The 17318-nt window shown below is 46.4% G+C and overlaps 1 protein-coding gene across 5 annotated transcripts in view; it reads left to right on the top strand.

Annotated features, from left to right (window-relative positions):
* Positions 1-17318, top strand: part of SPDL1 (spindle apparatus coiled-coil protein 1) — a 1183111-nt gene that overhangs the window by 392633 nt on the left and 773160 nt on the right. For all 5 annotated transcript variants that reach the window (XM_075344564.1, XM_075344563.1, XM_075344562.1 and 2 more), the window contains exon 7: positions 4838-4948. In XM_075344564.1, coding sequence (XP_075200679.1) covers positions 4838-4948 — 111 coding nt within the window. The remainder of the gene's footprint in view (positions 1-4837; positions 4949-17318) is intronic.

The raw sequence follows: 17318 nt of genomic DNA, 5'->3' as shown, positions 1-17318 counted from the left end.
AGCTATAGTTGAATATTTGTTATTTAGAAAACTATATTTATCCCTAGATATCAGGGATATATCCAGGGCCTCTGATGTCATATTATCTAGTTCCACCATAAAATCCCTAGTGGGGTCCGAGGGGAGGATAGCATATGTAGCTCTATCTGACAAAATTCTGGTACACATTTTCACATAGTCTATTCTATCTATGATTACAACATTGCCCCCTTTATCTGAGGGTTTTATTGTAATCAATTTATTTTTCTCCAAATTATTCAGGGCTTCCTTCTCAATGGGCAGCAGATTGGGTTCACAGCTGCTTAATTTAGGTTTAATTTTCTTAATCTCATCCGCCACTAGTTTCGAGAATATATCTATGCTATTGCAGTCCGTCACTGGAGGCATCCTCGTGCTTTTTAATTTTAAATCTGTAAAGGGGCCTACACCAGTTAAGTTGTTATCTGTTTCTGACAGACCTGCTAGCAATCTTACGTCCTCCAGAGTATCCAAGGAGATCCCAAGTCTACGGCACTCCACCAGATCATTATATCTGAAAAACCTCCTCCATCTAAGCTTCCTTAGGAATAGTTCAATGTCTTTTATCCAGGTGAAAGAGTCGAAATGTGTGGTGGGTACGAAGGATAGGCCTCTATTCAATACATTTTCTTCAATTTTTGATAGCCTATATGTAGACAGGTTGTAAATCTGCTGTCCCTCCCTTTGGGGTCTATTGACCACTTCCTCACATTCCTGGGATATCTTTCCCTGAATGTATATGGGTCTCGTACCCCTAAAAAAGTAGACAGTGCTGGTGCCGGCGTCAGGGGAGAGGGAGTATAGGGGGAGGGTCCATAGGAAGATGAGGATGATGGTAACTGACCGGACACTCCCGAGGTCTGATATTCTGGGGGTCCCTGGTAGCTTGCCAGTTGGTTTTTGTATTTTCTGTTGAGGCCGGGATCGGGTGGTATGAAACAGGATGGCCCGAAGTGGGATGTGAGACATATAGTCCTCCATCAGGAGCTAAAGTTTTCTTACTGGGTTCCGGATGCAGTCAATGGTTCTAACTAGGAGGGCCGCTTGGTTATAAGCGTACAAACTAGGGTCCCCCATTCACCCTCTAGTTATAGGGTGAGAGAGTTAATACGCAGTCTATTAGCCCAGATATAGTTAAATAGGATAGAATTGAGGGAATTGGCTTTGAAGAGAGAGGTCTTTGGAACTGTAATTGGGAGCATTTGAAAAGACGTAAATGTATTTCGGTAATACACTTTTCACTAAATTTTTCCTGCCAATCCAAGAGAGATAGGGGGACTTCTAGGAGGATTAAGTTTCCAACACATTTGTTAGAAGGGGTTTAAAATTTAGTACAAATAATGGCGCTTCTTCCGATCCTGATACCCAGGTAGGTGATGTGACTGGTTGGCCAGTGAAACGAGAGAAAGACTAAGTTAATTGTTTGAGTGATGATTTCAGGCCCAGGGCTTCCGACTTGGTCAAATTTATATTAAAATTAGACCGGTGACCAAGCTCTTCTAAGAAATCCATGAATGCAGGAATGCCCTTTTTTGGTCTGAAAATTATGACCAATAAATAGTCGGCAAAGGCTGCTGCTTTGTTTAATGGATTGCATCAAGGGTTCCATTACCATAACAAAGAGGAGGGGGAAGGGGGGACAACCCTGCCTAGTCCCAATTTTTATGTTGAATGAGTTGGTGAGTGTGTTAAGTTTAATCTTTGCAGCTGGTTGGGTATACATTTGGAGTATGACTTGTATGACATTTGTTGAAGTGGAAGTACTTGAATGTTTCTTGGAGGAAGGTCCAGTCCACCCTGTGAAACACCTTTTTCTGCATCCATGCCTAGGAGCACCAGCGGTTTTTATTGTGTAGGTTAGTGTATTGAATCAGGTGGAGAACATGTAGTGTTGTCCATCCACCCTCTACCTTTAATAAATTCCGTTAGATCTGGCAACATGATGTGTGGTACGTGTTGTGCCACTCAGTTTGCGAGCATGCCAGCATATATCCTTGGTCTACATTTAGGAGGGTTATTGACCTTAGTTGCCACAGCTTTCTGGGTCCTTACCCTCCTTATGAATAAGGGAGATATTTGCTGTGACGACACAGACTTTTTCAATGTGTGTCGTGGGCTAACATTTCTTACATTAGCCAGAGGTATTGTTCTCCTGTGTGTTAACTCATGCTTGCTAACCTATTGTTTCTGCCAGACCCCTCTGAGTGTCCATTGTAATGTAGTTGTGTATTGCTAATCTAATGTAAATTACCTTCGTGGCCATTGTCTAGTCTGTGGCTTGCAGACTTCATGTAAATATCCTCAGTCTTTCTCAGTCCACATCATTCAAATGAACATTATCCATGCAGGCTTGAAATTCATCCAATAAGAGAAGCAACCTTGTACAACCAATCCAACAAGGGCACAGTATATCCTAAGGGAAGGCTTTGGCTATAAAAAGGGACTTCTTGGAGTCACCAGTGGATGAATGTTGCATGATCCAGTCTAAGCTCTTAGGAGCTGGCTAGGGGATCAGAACCAGGATGCCTTGTGGACTCGGTCTAGGGACTTTGGCTCCAACTAGAGGATCACTTGGCTACATGGCTTCAATCTAGGGGCTCCGATTCCGATTGGAGACCATAACCACAGTCTAGGGATTTCAACTCCGGCTGCCAGGATTATATCATATCATCATACCGAAGACTACTTAAGGAAGAAACCCGGGTTGGGACAATTTAGTCACCTGGCTACAGACTTTGCAGACCTCAGCCAGCTTCCTAAGTCTGGCGTTATTCCATTCTCAGTGGGTGCCCGCCGAAAGCTGGGTGCTGCTGGATTGGAGTAAGTAGCCCTGGAAGCTTTGAGGCACGGACATTCTAATCTCTGGTGAGCCAGCGGAAGGGTGAGACTCTGTTGCCTTTTACATTTGTGTGTTTTGCTGGTTATGTGTTATGTGCCGTTAATTGTTTGGGGATCCAATAAAGTCTTAATATTGTGATTCCCTCACCCTGTGTTGTCTGAGTAGTGTTCTGCCCACGGTTAAGGAGATCGGGCGTTCAGTTGGGGTGAGCCCTGGGCCATGCTGTCTTTCTAAAGGCGGCCGGGCCAGCGGACGAGAGCACCCACTGACCCCCATGTCTCCACATGTGCCTTTCAGGCCTGTTTGGGAAACGAGCTCCCCGATATGATAGTGTTACACTTATTCAGTAAGTGTGACTCTAATGTTTTGGAGAAGGATTTGTAGTATTTAATTGTTAGACCATCTGGGCCAGGTGCTTTCCCTGAAGTGCATTTTTCCTCGCATACAAACAGTCCTTCACCAATTTCAAGGCCACATTCACTGCCACAAAACAAACCTACTTCTTATCTTTTATATCCTCCCTATCTCACAAACCTAAACAGCTGTTCAACACTTTCAACTCTCTCCCTGCCACTGGACGCCTCCTCCCTCTCTCCAAGCTGGAGACTTTGCCTCTTTCTTCAGGCAAAAGATTGACAACATTAGGGCAGGCTTTGGCCCACAATCCCCTCAGCCCCTCCTCATAACTGCTCAACCCTCTTCCTCCAAATCCAGTTTCTCCATCATGACAGAGCATTAGCGTTCCTCTCTACTCTAAAAATCACATATTGGCACCTGTGCACTTGACAATCTTCCATTCCACCTCATCCCCAACCTCTTTACAGTCTTTGTCCCTACCCTAAACCATCTCTTCAACCTGTCATTAACTGGTATATTCCCATCATACTATAAACATCTTTCAATCACAGCCATCTTTGATCAGCTACAATCTGGCTTCCAATCGCATCATTTCACTGAAACTGCGCTAACTAAAGTCACCAATGACCTACTAACTGCCAAAGACAAACTATGCTACTCTGTCCTCCTGGACCTGTCCTCTGCTTTCGACACAGTGGGCCATTCCCTTTTACTAGAGATTATCTCATCTTTGGGTATCACAGACTTCTATCACAGATGTTCAAGGGCTCCTGCCGACTCCAACTCAAAAATATTTCCTGCATTTGTACATTCCATAACCAAGAAGCAGCAAAACAACTTGGCATGCCCTCATTATCTCCCGCCTGGACTACTGCAACCCCCTGCTCTGTCACCTCTCTTCTAAAACACTCGCACCCCTACAATCTGTGCTAAACTATGCTGCTTGACTAATCCACTTGTCCCCCACTAATTCCCAAACTCTCCTCTCTGCCAATCCCTTCACTGGCTTCCCATTGCTCAACGACTCCATTCAAAACCCTAACCATGACATACAAAGCCATCCACAATAGATCTCCTCTGTACATGTGACCTAGTCTCCTGATACTTACCTGCACATAACCTCTGATCCTCACAGGATCTCCTTTTCTACTTCCCTCTTCTCTCCTCCTCCCACAATCGCATCCAAGATTTCTTCCGTACATGGGCCATACTCTGGAACTCTCTGCCCCAACATATCAGACCCTTGCCTACCCTGGAAAGCTTAAAAAGAGTCTGAAAACCCACCTCTTCTTACAAGCCTACAACCTGCAGTAACCCTCAGTCCACTATAACATCACACAACTATCTCTACCCTCATCTACTCTATCCTCACCCATCCGTTGTAGACTGTGAGATCTCTCGGTCAAGTTCCTCTCTCCTCCTATACCAGTCTGTGCCTTGTATTGTTCATAATTATTGTTCTTGTCCCAATTATGTATACCCTTTTTCACATGTAAAGCACCATGGAGTAAATGGCGTAGTAATAATAATAATAATATGACTGTGCTTTGAAAAAGTACCTTAAAAAATAGAAACGCAAGGTCAAGTGGTGTTGCTTTCTGATATGTATGTTCTATCTTTTAGGTTGAAGACCGTAGAGCAGAATTAGAAAGCAAGCTGATTGGTATGAAAGTTCAGTATCAGTCACTTCAGAAACAGCATGCTTTCTCCAGACAACAAATGCATCAAATGAAGGTATAGTTAAAATATTAATGGGAGTCTGTCATCGCAAAATAAATGTTTAATACAAGTACAGTTGCTTGGTCTTTGCTACCCATAGTTACCAATGATACAGTAGCCTTCATTTTGTTTTTGTCCAAAAAAATAAAGAATAAAAACAGTAGTATGCAATTTATTTATTTTTTTTTTTTTTAAATCTACCGTATTTTTCGGATTATAAGACACACTTTTCCTCCCAAAACTTTGGGAGGAAAATGAGGGGTGCGTCTTAAAATCCGAATGTAGCTTACCAGGGGGTTGTGCAGAGGGGTCAAAAGAGACAGGGAGATGCTCTGAGCAGTGCACTGTGCTGACGGCGCTGCTGGTCTGTGCGACGCTGTTCTGGATCGGGCCGCTCCGCTTTGTTCTGTTTGGAGTTGCTCTGTTCTGCTCTGTGCACGGCTGCTCCATCCTGCTCGGCTGCTCTGTGCACGGCTACTCCGTCCTGCTCGGCTGCTCTGTGCACGGCTGCTCCGTCCTGCTCGGTTGCTCTGTGCACGGCTGGTCCGTCCTGCTCGGCTGCTCTGTGCACGGCTGCTCTGTTTTGCTCGGCTGCTCCATCAGCAGCCCCGCACAGAGCAGAGCGGCGTCGCCGGCCCCGCACAGAGCAGAGCGGCGGCGCCGGCCCCGCACAGAGCAGAGCGTCTCCGGCCCCACACAGAGCAGCACCCGCAGTGAGTACTGGGCCCCCCTCTATACCTCTATACTACTTGCAGTACTCCAGTACCGCCCCTGCCTCCTGTGACCCCGCTCCTCTGCAGACCCCCCTCGGTGGTAAGACACCACTAGATTATAAACGAACCCCATATTTTTTTTTTACCTTTTTTTTTCCCTCCAAATTTCGGGGTGCGTCTTACAAAACGAAAAATACGGTATTTTGTTTTAAATGCAATGACTGATTCGTATATTATGCAGTGCGTGTGTGTATGTGTGTGTATGTATATGTGTGTGTGTATATATATATAATATATATATATATATATATATATATATATATATTTATGCTGAGTATTTTTGCTGTATTATATATCCCATCTACGCTGCTGTTCATGTAAAACGCTGTTTTTTTTAGCACGACAAAAATGCTCAGCATCGGAAAGGCAATGAAGGTTCACTTTGGATATATATTTATATGTATATTTATATATATGTATATATATATATATATATATATATATATAATATATTGCGTAAACGGCCATGCCCTGCAGTGCATTTTTCTACCCACTGCACTTCAATATCTCTGAAGAGTACTGAGTTTTCTGTAGAATTTCCCCATATAGGTGGTTACGCCTTATAATATGCCGGTGTATCATTTCTTATAAGGTCCATATCTTGTAGGAGGCGGCCACCAAGTAAAGTATATTCACCCAGGATTGTATAATGATCCTTGACGTGATATGCTCAGGTCGCCGCAAACAATCCAAAAAAGGTAACCGGTGAAAAAACTACAAGTATACAAAATATAAATTCTAAAATAATCAGTGAAAAAGAGATGAAAAAACATAAAAATGTGTCAATTGTGATGGGTCCTCTGCCCCCACTCATTCGCATTGCACCTGATGCCATGCGCACAGATCGCGGGTGCCTGCGACGGCTGTGCATGCGCCTCTGATACCATCAATGGTTGGATGGGCATAGACCATGTGATTCATCACAGGACCGATAAGGTCCTTGAGCAGTGGATTTACTACTCCCCTTAATCTCTGTCTGATGAAGCATGCTGTTTGACACTCGAAACGTGCGTTACCCTATTGGTGGCTCTAGACCTTTGCTCTGCTGGCACTACGCGTAGAGAGAGATGTCTACATATGTAGAGTGAGGTGAGAAGTTTGCACGCACAGAGAGCGAATGAGATGAGATGTTTGCACGCACAGAGAGCGAGTGAGAGGAAACGTCTGCACGCACACAGAGGGATGAGGGACGTTTGCACGCTCAGAGAGCGAGAGGGATGAGGGACGACTGCACGCTCAGATAACGAGAGGGATGTCTGCACACACAGAGAGGGATGAGGGACGTCTGCACGCACAGAGAGCAAGAAGGATGAGGGACGTCTGCACGCACAGAGCGAGAGGGATGAACGGCGTCTGCATGTACAGAGAGGAATGAGGGACGTCTGCACGCACAGAGAGCGAGAGGTATGAGGAACGTCTGCACGCACAGAGAGCGAGAGTGATGAGGGACGTCTGCACGCACAGAGAGGGATGAGGGATGTCTGCACGCACAGAGAGGGATGAGGGATGTCTGCACGCACAGAGAGCGAGAGGGATGAGGGACGTCTGCACGCACAGAGAGCGAGAGGGATGAGGGACGTCTGCACGCACAGAGAGGGATGAGGGACGTCTGCACGCACAGAGAGCGAGAGGGATGAGGGACGTCTGCACGCACAGAGAGCGAGAGGGATGAGGGGTGTCTGCATGTACAGAGAGCGAGAGGGATGAGGGGCGTCTGCACGCACAGAGAGCGAGAGGGATGATGGACGCCTGCATGCACAGACGAGGCAAGAGGGATGAGGGACGCCTGCACGCACAGACGAGGCGAGAGGGATAAGGGATGCCTGCACGCACAGACGAGGCGAGAGGGATGAGGGACGCCTGCACGCACAGACGAGGCGAGAGGGATGAGGGACGCCTTCACGCACAGATGAGGCGAGAGGGATGAGGGACGCCTGCACGCACAGACGAGGCGAGATGGATGAGGGACGCCTGCACGCACAGACGAGGCGAGAGGGATGAGGGACGCCTGCACGCACAGACGAGGCGAGAGGGATGAGGGACGCCTGCACGCACAGACGAGGCAAGAGGGATGATGGACGCCTGCACGCATAGACGAGGCGAGAGGGATGAGGGACGCCTGCACGCACAGACGAGGCGAGAGGGATGAGGGACGCCTGCACGCACAGACGAGGCGAGAGGGATGAGGGACGCCTGCACGCACAGACGAAGCGAGAGGGATGAGGGACGCCTGCACGCAAAGACGAGGCGAGAGGGATGAGGGACACCTGCACGCACAGACGAGGCGAGAGGGATGAGGGACACCTGCACGCACAGACGAGGCGAGAGGGATAAGGGACGCCTGCACGCACAGACGAGGCGAGAGGGATGAGGGACGCCTGCACGCACAGGCGAGAGGGATGAGGGACGCCTGCACGCACAGACGAGGCGAGAGGGATGAGGGATGCCTGCACGCACAGACGAGGCGAGAGGGATGAGGGACGCCTGCACGCACAGACGAGGCGAGAGGGATGAGGGACGCCTGCACGCACAGACGAGGCGAGAGGGATGAGGGACGCCTGCACGCACAGACGAGGCGAGAGGGATGAGGGACGCCTGCACGCACAGACGAGGCGAGAGGGATGAGGGACGCCTGCACGCACAGACGAGGCGAGAGAGATGAGGGACGCCTGCACGCACAGACGAGGCGAGAGGGATGAGGGACGCCTGCACGCACAGACGAGGCGAGAGGGATGAGGGACGCCTGCACGCACAGACGAGGCGAGAGGGATGAGGGACGCCTGCACGCACAGACGAGGCGAGAGGGATGAGGGACGCCTGCACGCACAGACGAGGCGAGAGGGATGAGGGACGCCTGCACGCACAGACGAGGCGAGAGGGATGAGGGACGCCTGCACACACAGACGAGCACGCACAGACAAGGCGAGAGGGATGAGGGACGCCTGCACGCACAGACGAGGCGAGAGGGATGAGGGACGCCTGCACACACAGACGAGCACGCACAGACAAGGCGAGAGGGATGAGGGACGCCTGCACGCACAGACGAGTCCAGAGGAATGAGGCATGCTAACATGCTAAGAGGACGGACTAGTCTCTGCGCTCAATAGCATATTATAAAGCATCTTTAGAAATACTTTTTGTAAAGATATCTTTGTGTGCTACTAAAGGCTGGGACACTTAGGCAGGGATTAGAATTAAGTACCCTGAACTGCTCATGGTTCTGGGTGCAATATTGCATCTGACAGGTTCCCTTAAAAGTCGGAGGTTGTCCACTACCATCAATCACTTAGTTATTTATTTTTAACAAAAATACAAAAAAGAAATGCATATATATTCATTTACAAACAGAGTGATCTATTTCAAGTGTTTATTTCTGTTAATTGTATGCAGCTTGCATTTGTTCAGATTTTATTCAAGTGCTGATTTTAATAAGTGCACAGCAGTTATTCATGGCATGAATTTAACATTCATCTCTCATCTCTTCATACAGGTATATATGATCCTCCCATCTCCTCTCCTGCTGAATTCTAACTCCGCTTTCTGCTTATAGCAATGAAATGGTATATATGATCCTCCCATCTCCTCTCCTCCTGCTTCAATCCCTTATTTCTACCGCTCTTTCACACACCCAGTACACTGCATCTATATCAGTCCTTCTCTCCTCTCCTCTATACTGCTCTCATGCTCTTTTCAAAATTATAAACCATCCCGATCCATTCACTCCCACCATGCAATGTAATAGACACTCTCCATAAAGCTCTTAACCACATGCTCACTCTCTCTATTCTACTTCTGCTTTTAGCAGTAAATATTGCACCTAATCCAGGACCTCCTTATAATAGTAAGCTCAATTCCTTCCCTGGCATACTCAGTAAACCACTAAATATCATTAATATTCCTTGCATGCTTTCTGTCTCTTTTAACTGTGCCCTCTGGAACTCGCGCTCAGCATGTAACAAACTCCTTCATCCATGACTTCTTCCTTTCCAATTCCTTCAACCTCCTAGCTCTTACTGACACCTGGATTCAGCAGTCAGACACCACCACCGCTGCTGCTCCTCTCTTACATGGTGGCCTTCAATTTTCTCACACCCCTAGGCTTGACAACAGATCAGGTGGAGGTGTTGGTCTGCTGCTTTCCCCAAACTGCACTTTTCAGGTCATCCCTCCTGTTCACTCACTTATCTTCCCTTATTTTGAGGTCCACACTGTCAGGCTTTACAGACCCTTCTCCCTGCAAGTAGCAGTTGTGTATCGACCTCCAGGCCCAACCAGTCATTTCTTGGATCATTTCGCCACTTGGCTTCCACATTTTCTAGCCTGTGACCTACCCACTCTTGTCATGGGGGACTTTAACATCCCTATTGATGATCCCCCTCTCGCCAGCTGCCACTCATTTTTTATCTCTAACCTCCTCTCTTGACCTTTCACAACTAACTAACTCTCCTACACATGAAGGTGGGAATATGCTGGACCTGGTCTTCTCCCGTCTTTGCTCAGTGCATGATTTAACTAACTCCCCTCTCCCACTCTGACCACAACCTTGTTTCATTCTTGGTCAAGAGCTATCAACCCACTCAGGGCACCCTCACTTACCTCTCAAATAACAGTATACACGCCATTAACACCCAGAAATTTCTGAAGCAGTTGCAGTCATCACTGGCCCCAATATCCTCCCTCTCGTGTCCTGACTCTCCTATAAAATATTATAATGAAACCCTACAGAGCGCCCTAGATGAAGCTGCACCTGCTACATGCAGAGCAACTCGGCACAGACGGCAGCAGCCCTGGCACACATTGCAAACACGCTTTCTCCAGCGGTGTTCCAGGTGCGCTGAACGTCTGTGGAGAAAATCCAATCTAGCTGAAGATTTCATCCATTATAAGTTTATGCTCAAAACATACAATGCTGCCCTTCACCTCTCCAAACAAGCGTACTTTAACACCCTCATCACCTCTCTAGCCAACAATCTTAAACGACTCTTTGATACTTTCCATTCCCTCCTTGGACCAAGAGTTCTAGCCCCAACCATCAACTTCAGCGCATATGACCTGGCCAATTATTTTAAAGAAAAAATTGACCATATACGCCAGGAAATTTCCTCACAGCCTCATAACACCACGCATTGTCTGCCCTCCTATACTTCATCTAGCTCACTTTCACTCATTGATCCAGTCACAGAAGAAGAAGTCACCAGGTTACTCGCATCTTCTCGCCCTACTACCTACACCAGTGACCCTATTCCTTCACATCTCCTTAAATCTGTCACCCCAGCTGTCACCACTCACCTAACTAAAATATTCAATCTCTCTCTCTGGTGTCTTTCCCTCCTCCTTCAAACATGCCAGCATACACCCATTACTTAAAAAACCATCCCTGGACCAAAATTGTGCCGCTAACTACAGACCTGTCTCTAATCTCTTCTTCATCTCTAAACTCCTGGAATGCGTGGTCCACTCCCGTCTAATCCGCTATCTATCAGATAACTCTCCTTGACCCTCTACAATCCGGTTTCCGCTTCTTTCTTTCTACTGAAACTGCTCTTACTAAAGTTTTTAGTGATCTACTTACAGCTAAATCTAATGGTCACTACTCCCTTCTGATCCTCCTGGATCTCTTTGCTGCATTCGATACTGTGGATCACCAGCTCCTCCTCACTATACGCCGCTCTATCGGGCTCAAGGACACCATTCTTTCTTGGTTCTCCTCTTACCTCTCTGACCGCTCATTCACTGTATCCTTTGCCGGCTCCTCTTCCTCTTTTCCTCATACGATCGGGGTTCCTCAGGGTTCAGTCCTAGGCCTCCTGCTTTTCTCTCTATACACAGCCCCTATTGGACAAACAATCAGCAGATTTGGTTTCCAGTACCATCTGTATGCTGATGACACCCAACTGTACACATCTTCTCCTGACCTGACATCACCCCTACACAATTACAAAATACTACCGATTGTCTGCCCGCTGTCTCCAAAACTGAACCTGTCAAAAACTGAACTTCTCCTGTTTCCTCCCTCTCCTGGCCTTCCGAAACCCAATATTACCATTTCTGTGTGTGGCTCTACCATTACGCCCCAGCAGCACACCCGCTGTCTTGGGGTTATTTTTGACTCCGATCTCTCCTTCACTCACCTAATTTGTTCACTTGCTCGTTCATGTCAATTCCACCTCAAAAACATCTCAAGAATTCAACTTTTCTTGCCGTTGACTCTGCAAAAACTTTTACTGTCGCTCTCATTCATTCTCGCCTGGATTATTGTTATCCTTTACCAATTGGTCTCCCTGTTACTAAACTCTCCTCTCTCCAATCCATTCTGAATGCTGCAGCCAGGATCATTTTCTTCTTGAACCGCTTCACTGATGCTTCTGCTCTTTGCCAGTCATTGCACTGGTTGCTTATCCGCTACAGAATCCAACATAAACTTATCACTCTCCCTCACAAAGCTCTCCACGGTTCCGCACCACCCTACATCCCCTCTCTCATTTGTCTATCACCCCACCCGTGCCCTCTGCTCTGCTAATGACCTAAGACTGACATCCTCAACAATTCGAACCTCCCACTTCCGTCGTCAAGATTTCTCACGACCTGCCCCTATGCTCTGGAACACACTATCAAGAGCAATCCGATTAATTCCCAACATCCACACCTTTTTAAGCAGGCCCTAAAAACGCATTTCTTTAGACTAGCCTATCACCTCCCTGCCCTGATCTAATCTAGTCCCTTTCTGCCCTTCATAAAATTTACTTCCAATTCTTGTCCCCTGTACCTGTATAAATTCTGGCCGATGACAGGTTCATGCAGCTGGTTTTGAATACCCTATTAAATCAATGGCTGGACCATATATGACAAGCTCCCCCCCCCTTCCCTATTTACCTATTGTGCCTCCCCTATTTCCTCATAGACTGCAAGCTTACGAGCAGGGCCCTCACTCCTGATATCTTAATTTTATTTTGTATTGTCTCATATTGTTTGTAAATGTCCCCTCTGAATTGTAAAGCGCTGCGGCATATGTTGGCGTTATAGAAATATTTTATATATATATATAGTACACACATACACGCTGTGTGTGTGTACATGTATATCCTTTTCTCTTCAGAGCTTCTCTTGATACATTTTCTCTTGTAGAAGGCCTGTAGATCTTCTCTGTGAAGCATCTAGCAGTAGTCCTTCATCATGTTCACGTTCCATCTACCTTGGTATCGTCGATCCATGTCCTTGATAGCTGTATGAAATCTTTCTCCTTGCTTTTTGCTAATAGCACCAAGGTTTCAGGAAAGTACCGTATTTTTCGCTTTATAAGACGCACCTGATTATAAGACGCACCCCCAAATTTGGTGATGGAAAAGAGAATTTTTTTTTTTAATGTTAAATGGGGTCCATCTTATAATGCCAGTGTCCCTCTAACAAATCATATAGGGTATATGTCCCTCATAGCCCCCCATCCTAAAATTAGCCCCCCATAATCTGGATATGGCCCCCTTATATTGAATATAGCCCCCTTGTGATGGCACACGTTCCCCTGTGCTGCCCATGGCCCCTATAGATCGCACAAGTCCCCCTGTGTTAGATATCGCCCCCATAGTGCTACCCATGGCCCCTATATAGATCGCACAAGTCCCCCTGTGTTAGATATCGCCCCCATGGTGCTGCCCATGGCCCCTATATAGATTGCACAAGTCCCCCTGTGTTAGATATCACCCCCATAGTGCTGCCCATGGCCCCTATAGATCGCACAAGTCCCCCTGTGTAAGATATCGCCCCCAGGCTGCTGGCCATAGTAAAATAAATCACTCTTTCCTTACCTCCTGCAGCGCTGATCTCCCTCCTGTCTCCCTCCGTGCTTCTGTTCCTCCACTTCCTGGTTCTTCGTGCCGGTCATGTGATCGGCACAGCAGACTGAGATCTCTGTGTGCCTGATCACAGTGGAAGCAGGGACACTGGGGAGAAACGCTGGAGGGGGTAAGTAAAGCTTTTTTATTTTAGAATGAGTAGCAGCATGGGGGCCATATCTAACACAGGGGGGGGGCATGTGCCATCACAGGGGGGCGCAGGGACAAATAATATGCACCGCACCCCCAGCCCGTCACTGCGGTGCGATTTCAGCACCACCGGAGATGGACAGCGGCTGTGCATATTATATGAGCGGGAGCAGGAGATCAATGGCTGCAGACCTCAGCGTTCACCTGCCCCCAGCAGCGCCCTCACCTCCCCTAGATCCTGCAGTGTGTGTGTGTGTGTGTGTGTGCGTGCCCCTAGATCCTGCAGTGTGTGTGTGTGTGTGTGTATATGTGTATATATGTATATATATGTATATATATATATATATATATATATATATATATATATATATATATAAACCCCGCACCCCCTACTTTCCCCCAAAATTTGGGGGAACAAAAGTGCGTCTTATAAAACGAAAAATACGGTAGATTACATGGGAATCTAAAAAATGTAATTCAAATTCATCACACAACCTAAGGCTTTGAAATGTTTCAGCATGTTCTCCACAATGAAAGAATCCTAAGCCCTTTTCTCAACAACTTTTTATTTTGTTTCAAACACGTTGTCCTTCATGAATTTCCGAATATCCGAACCCACTAAAATGCCTTCTGCCCGTTTTGCTTCAGCCTCCATCTCACATGCAGGCAGTGTTGCGATATTGTTGCAGTGAAGCTGAGCTCAGGGAGCTGCAAAAATGTGTTGGCAAGAAGACTCTAGCGCCACCTATTCCAAATGGAGTCTGTCTCCTTCCTCACTGGAGGGACAATTTGAATAATTCCCAGAGGGGCATTGCAGCTAAAAGTTCCCTCACTGGCAGCCAGACTGGTTTGTCAGGTCTCCATAAGGAGAATAGTCTCCCCCGTTGGCAAGAATACAAATTTAATTTCTCATTGTTCTGTGTCAGTAAGGCCCCTTTCACACATCAGTTTTTTGCCGTCAGTCACAATCCGTCGGCTTGACGGATCCGTCGCTTATTGTGGAAAAACGGATTAGCTGATCCAGCGAAAAAACAGATCCGTCGTATCAGTTTTTTTTCATCCGTTTTTTCCGTTTTTTGACGATCCGTGTTTTAAAAACTCCCAATGGGAGGCTCCCACACGTTATTGGCTACTGAAAACCTATATATACAGTGTTTTTACAGTACAGTATTTTGTACATTTCAATAATTAAAAAAAAGACGTGCGGTCCCGCCAATTTTGATACCAGCCAAGATAAAGCCTCACAGCTGCTGGCTGGTATTCTCAAGCTGGGGAAACCCACGTGATTGGGAGCCCCCCAGCCTAAAAATATCAGTCAGCAGCCGGCCGGAATTGCCGCATCCATTAGATGCGACAGTCCCAGGACTTTACCCGGCTCATCCCGTTGCCCTGGTGCGGTGGCAAATGGGGTAATACAGTACAGACCAAAAGTTTGGACACACCTTCTCATCTCTAGAACAACTATTAAGAGGAGACTTTTTGCAGCAGGCCTTCATGGTAAAATAGCTGCTAGGAAACCACTGCTAAGGACAGGCAACAAGCAGAAGAGACTTGTTTGGGCTAAAGAACAAAAGGAATGGAAATTAGTCCAGTGGAAATCTGTGCTTTAGTCTCATGAGTCCAAATTTGAAATCTTTGGATCCATCCACCGTGTCTTTGTAGAAAAGGTGAACGAATGGACTCTACATGCCTGGTTCCCACCATGAAGCATGGAAGAGGAGGTATGATGGTGTGGTGGTGCTTTGCTGGTGACACTGTTGGGTAATTATTCAAAATTGAAGGCATACAGAACCAGAATGCCTACCACAGCATCTTGCAGCGGCGTGCTATTCTATCAGTTTTGCGTTTAGTTGGATCGTCATTTATTTTTCAACCGGACAATGACCCCAAACACACCTCCAGGCTGTGTAAGGGCTATTTGACTAAGAAGGAGAGTGATGGGGTGCTACGCCAGATGACCTGGTCACCACAGTCACCAAACCTGAACCCAATCAAGATGGTTTGTCGTGAGCTGGACCACAGAGTGAAGGCAAAAGGGCCAATAAGTGCTGAGAATCTCTGGGAACTCCTTCAAGACTGTTGGAAAACTATTTCCGGTGACTACCTCTTGAAGCTCATCAAGAAAATGCCAAGAGTGTGCAAAGTAGTAATCAAAGCAAAAGGTGGCTACTTTGAAAAACCTAGACTATAAGACATACTTTCAGTTGTTTCACACATTTTTAAGTATTTCATTCCACATGTTTTAATTCATAGTTTTGATGCCTTCAATGTGAATCTACAATTTTTAGAGTCATGAAAATAACGAAAACTTTGAATGAGAAGGTGTGTCCAAACTTCAATGACTTCTTCTAGTATAGTTCTCCCAATACAGCTATGCCTGTTACCTCATGTCATGGCATTGCAGCTTAGGTATCCATGGTTACATCTACTCATATAGTGGCAGTTAATTGCTCATAGTTGTAAAGATAGATGGCTAAGCTGCATTGCTTTGCACATGTGGTAAGGGACATTGCTACATCAGGAGAACAATATTAAATTTATAACAGGAGGCATTTATTATTATTATTATTATATTTTATTTTAATAATAATCCTAGTACATATTGGAATGGAATTTTAGAAATGGCAATACCGATTAAGTTTCTTGAGAATAAAGTCTAAACTATGTATTTTACCACTCACAGCACAGCTTTCATTTCTAATACTGCTGCGGTAAACCTAAAGATATACTATGATTAGTTGTTTTGGACACCACTGCTCTTTGGAAGCTGGGTTTAGAAAATCTTCTCTGCCTATAGCAGCCAATCGCCTCACAGCATCCATTATTTTCTAACCAAGCTAATGACACCAAAATCATCTGTCACGGGGTCCTTCTCCTATATCACACAATCAACAGAGCGAGAGCTGGGTGAACAATCCAAAGATCCTTTATTCCAAGCAAATCAAAAGGTCCATAAAATAATCCACCACACGGAGAGTAAAGTAGTCCAGTAATGGGATAAATGTCTCGGGGATCAGTCCCAATCCTCCAGCAGTCCTTTTCCAGGGAAATTGGGGTTTCTCAACGGCTCTCTGGCATGCTGCCTGTAGCTGCAGCTTTTCCCTCAGAGGATCAATCTTCTTCCTTTTCTTTTGAAGTTCTCCGACAGACTGAATAATCTCCAGGTAAACAGAGAGTTTGGTTGGACTCCAGGCCCCCCCTCCCCGAGGCATAGGGACAGAAACACTGTAGGGGGTGAGTCCCACTATGTGGAGAGCTGGGGAGTAAACAATGGACAGTCAAGAAATGGACATTTAACAAAAAGAAAGCAAATGGTAACTGAGCTAAGTTAATTAACTTGCAGACAAGATAAGAAATACACAGAATGAATGGAGCAAGGCTCTTAAAATATGAATCTACACAAAATTATACACAACCCCCCCCATTTTCTACACAGACCTCTGGCCAACTCACTTAAGTCCATGTTGCTCAGCTGTGGATAGTCCCTTGTACAGCGGTAGCATTGGAAGGGCAAGCTTCCATTTGTATCTTCCTTCACTCAAGCTGTGTTTCCTGCACCCACAAATCAACATTGTAGGTCTCCCACATCATTCCCTACTAGAATATCTGCAGGCAGGCTGCTCATCACCCCAA

Source organism: Anomaloglossus baeobatrachus, chromosome 4, assembly GCF_048569485.1.
Source record: "Anomaloglossus baeobatrachus isolate aAnoBae1 chromosome 4, aAnoBae1.hap1, whole genome shotgun sequence".
Lineage (NCBI taxonomy): Eukaryota > Metazoa > Chordata > Amphibia > Anura > Aromobatidae > Anomaloglossus > Anomaloglossus baeobatrachus.
The sequence above is the reverse complement of the archived record's forward strand: the minus strand, read 5'-3'. Positions and strand labels throughout refer to the sequence as shown.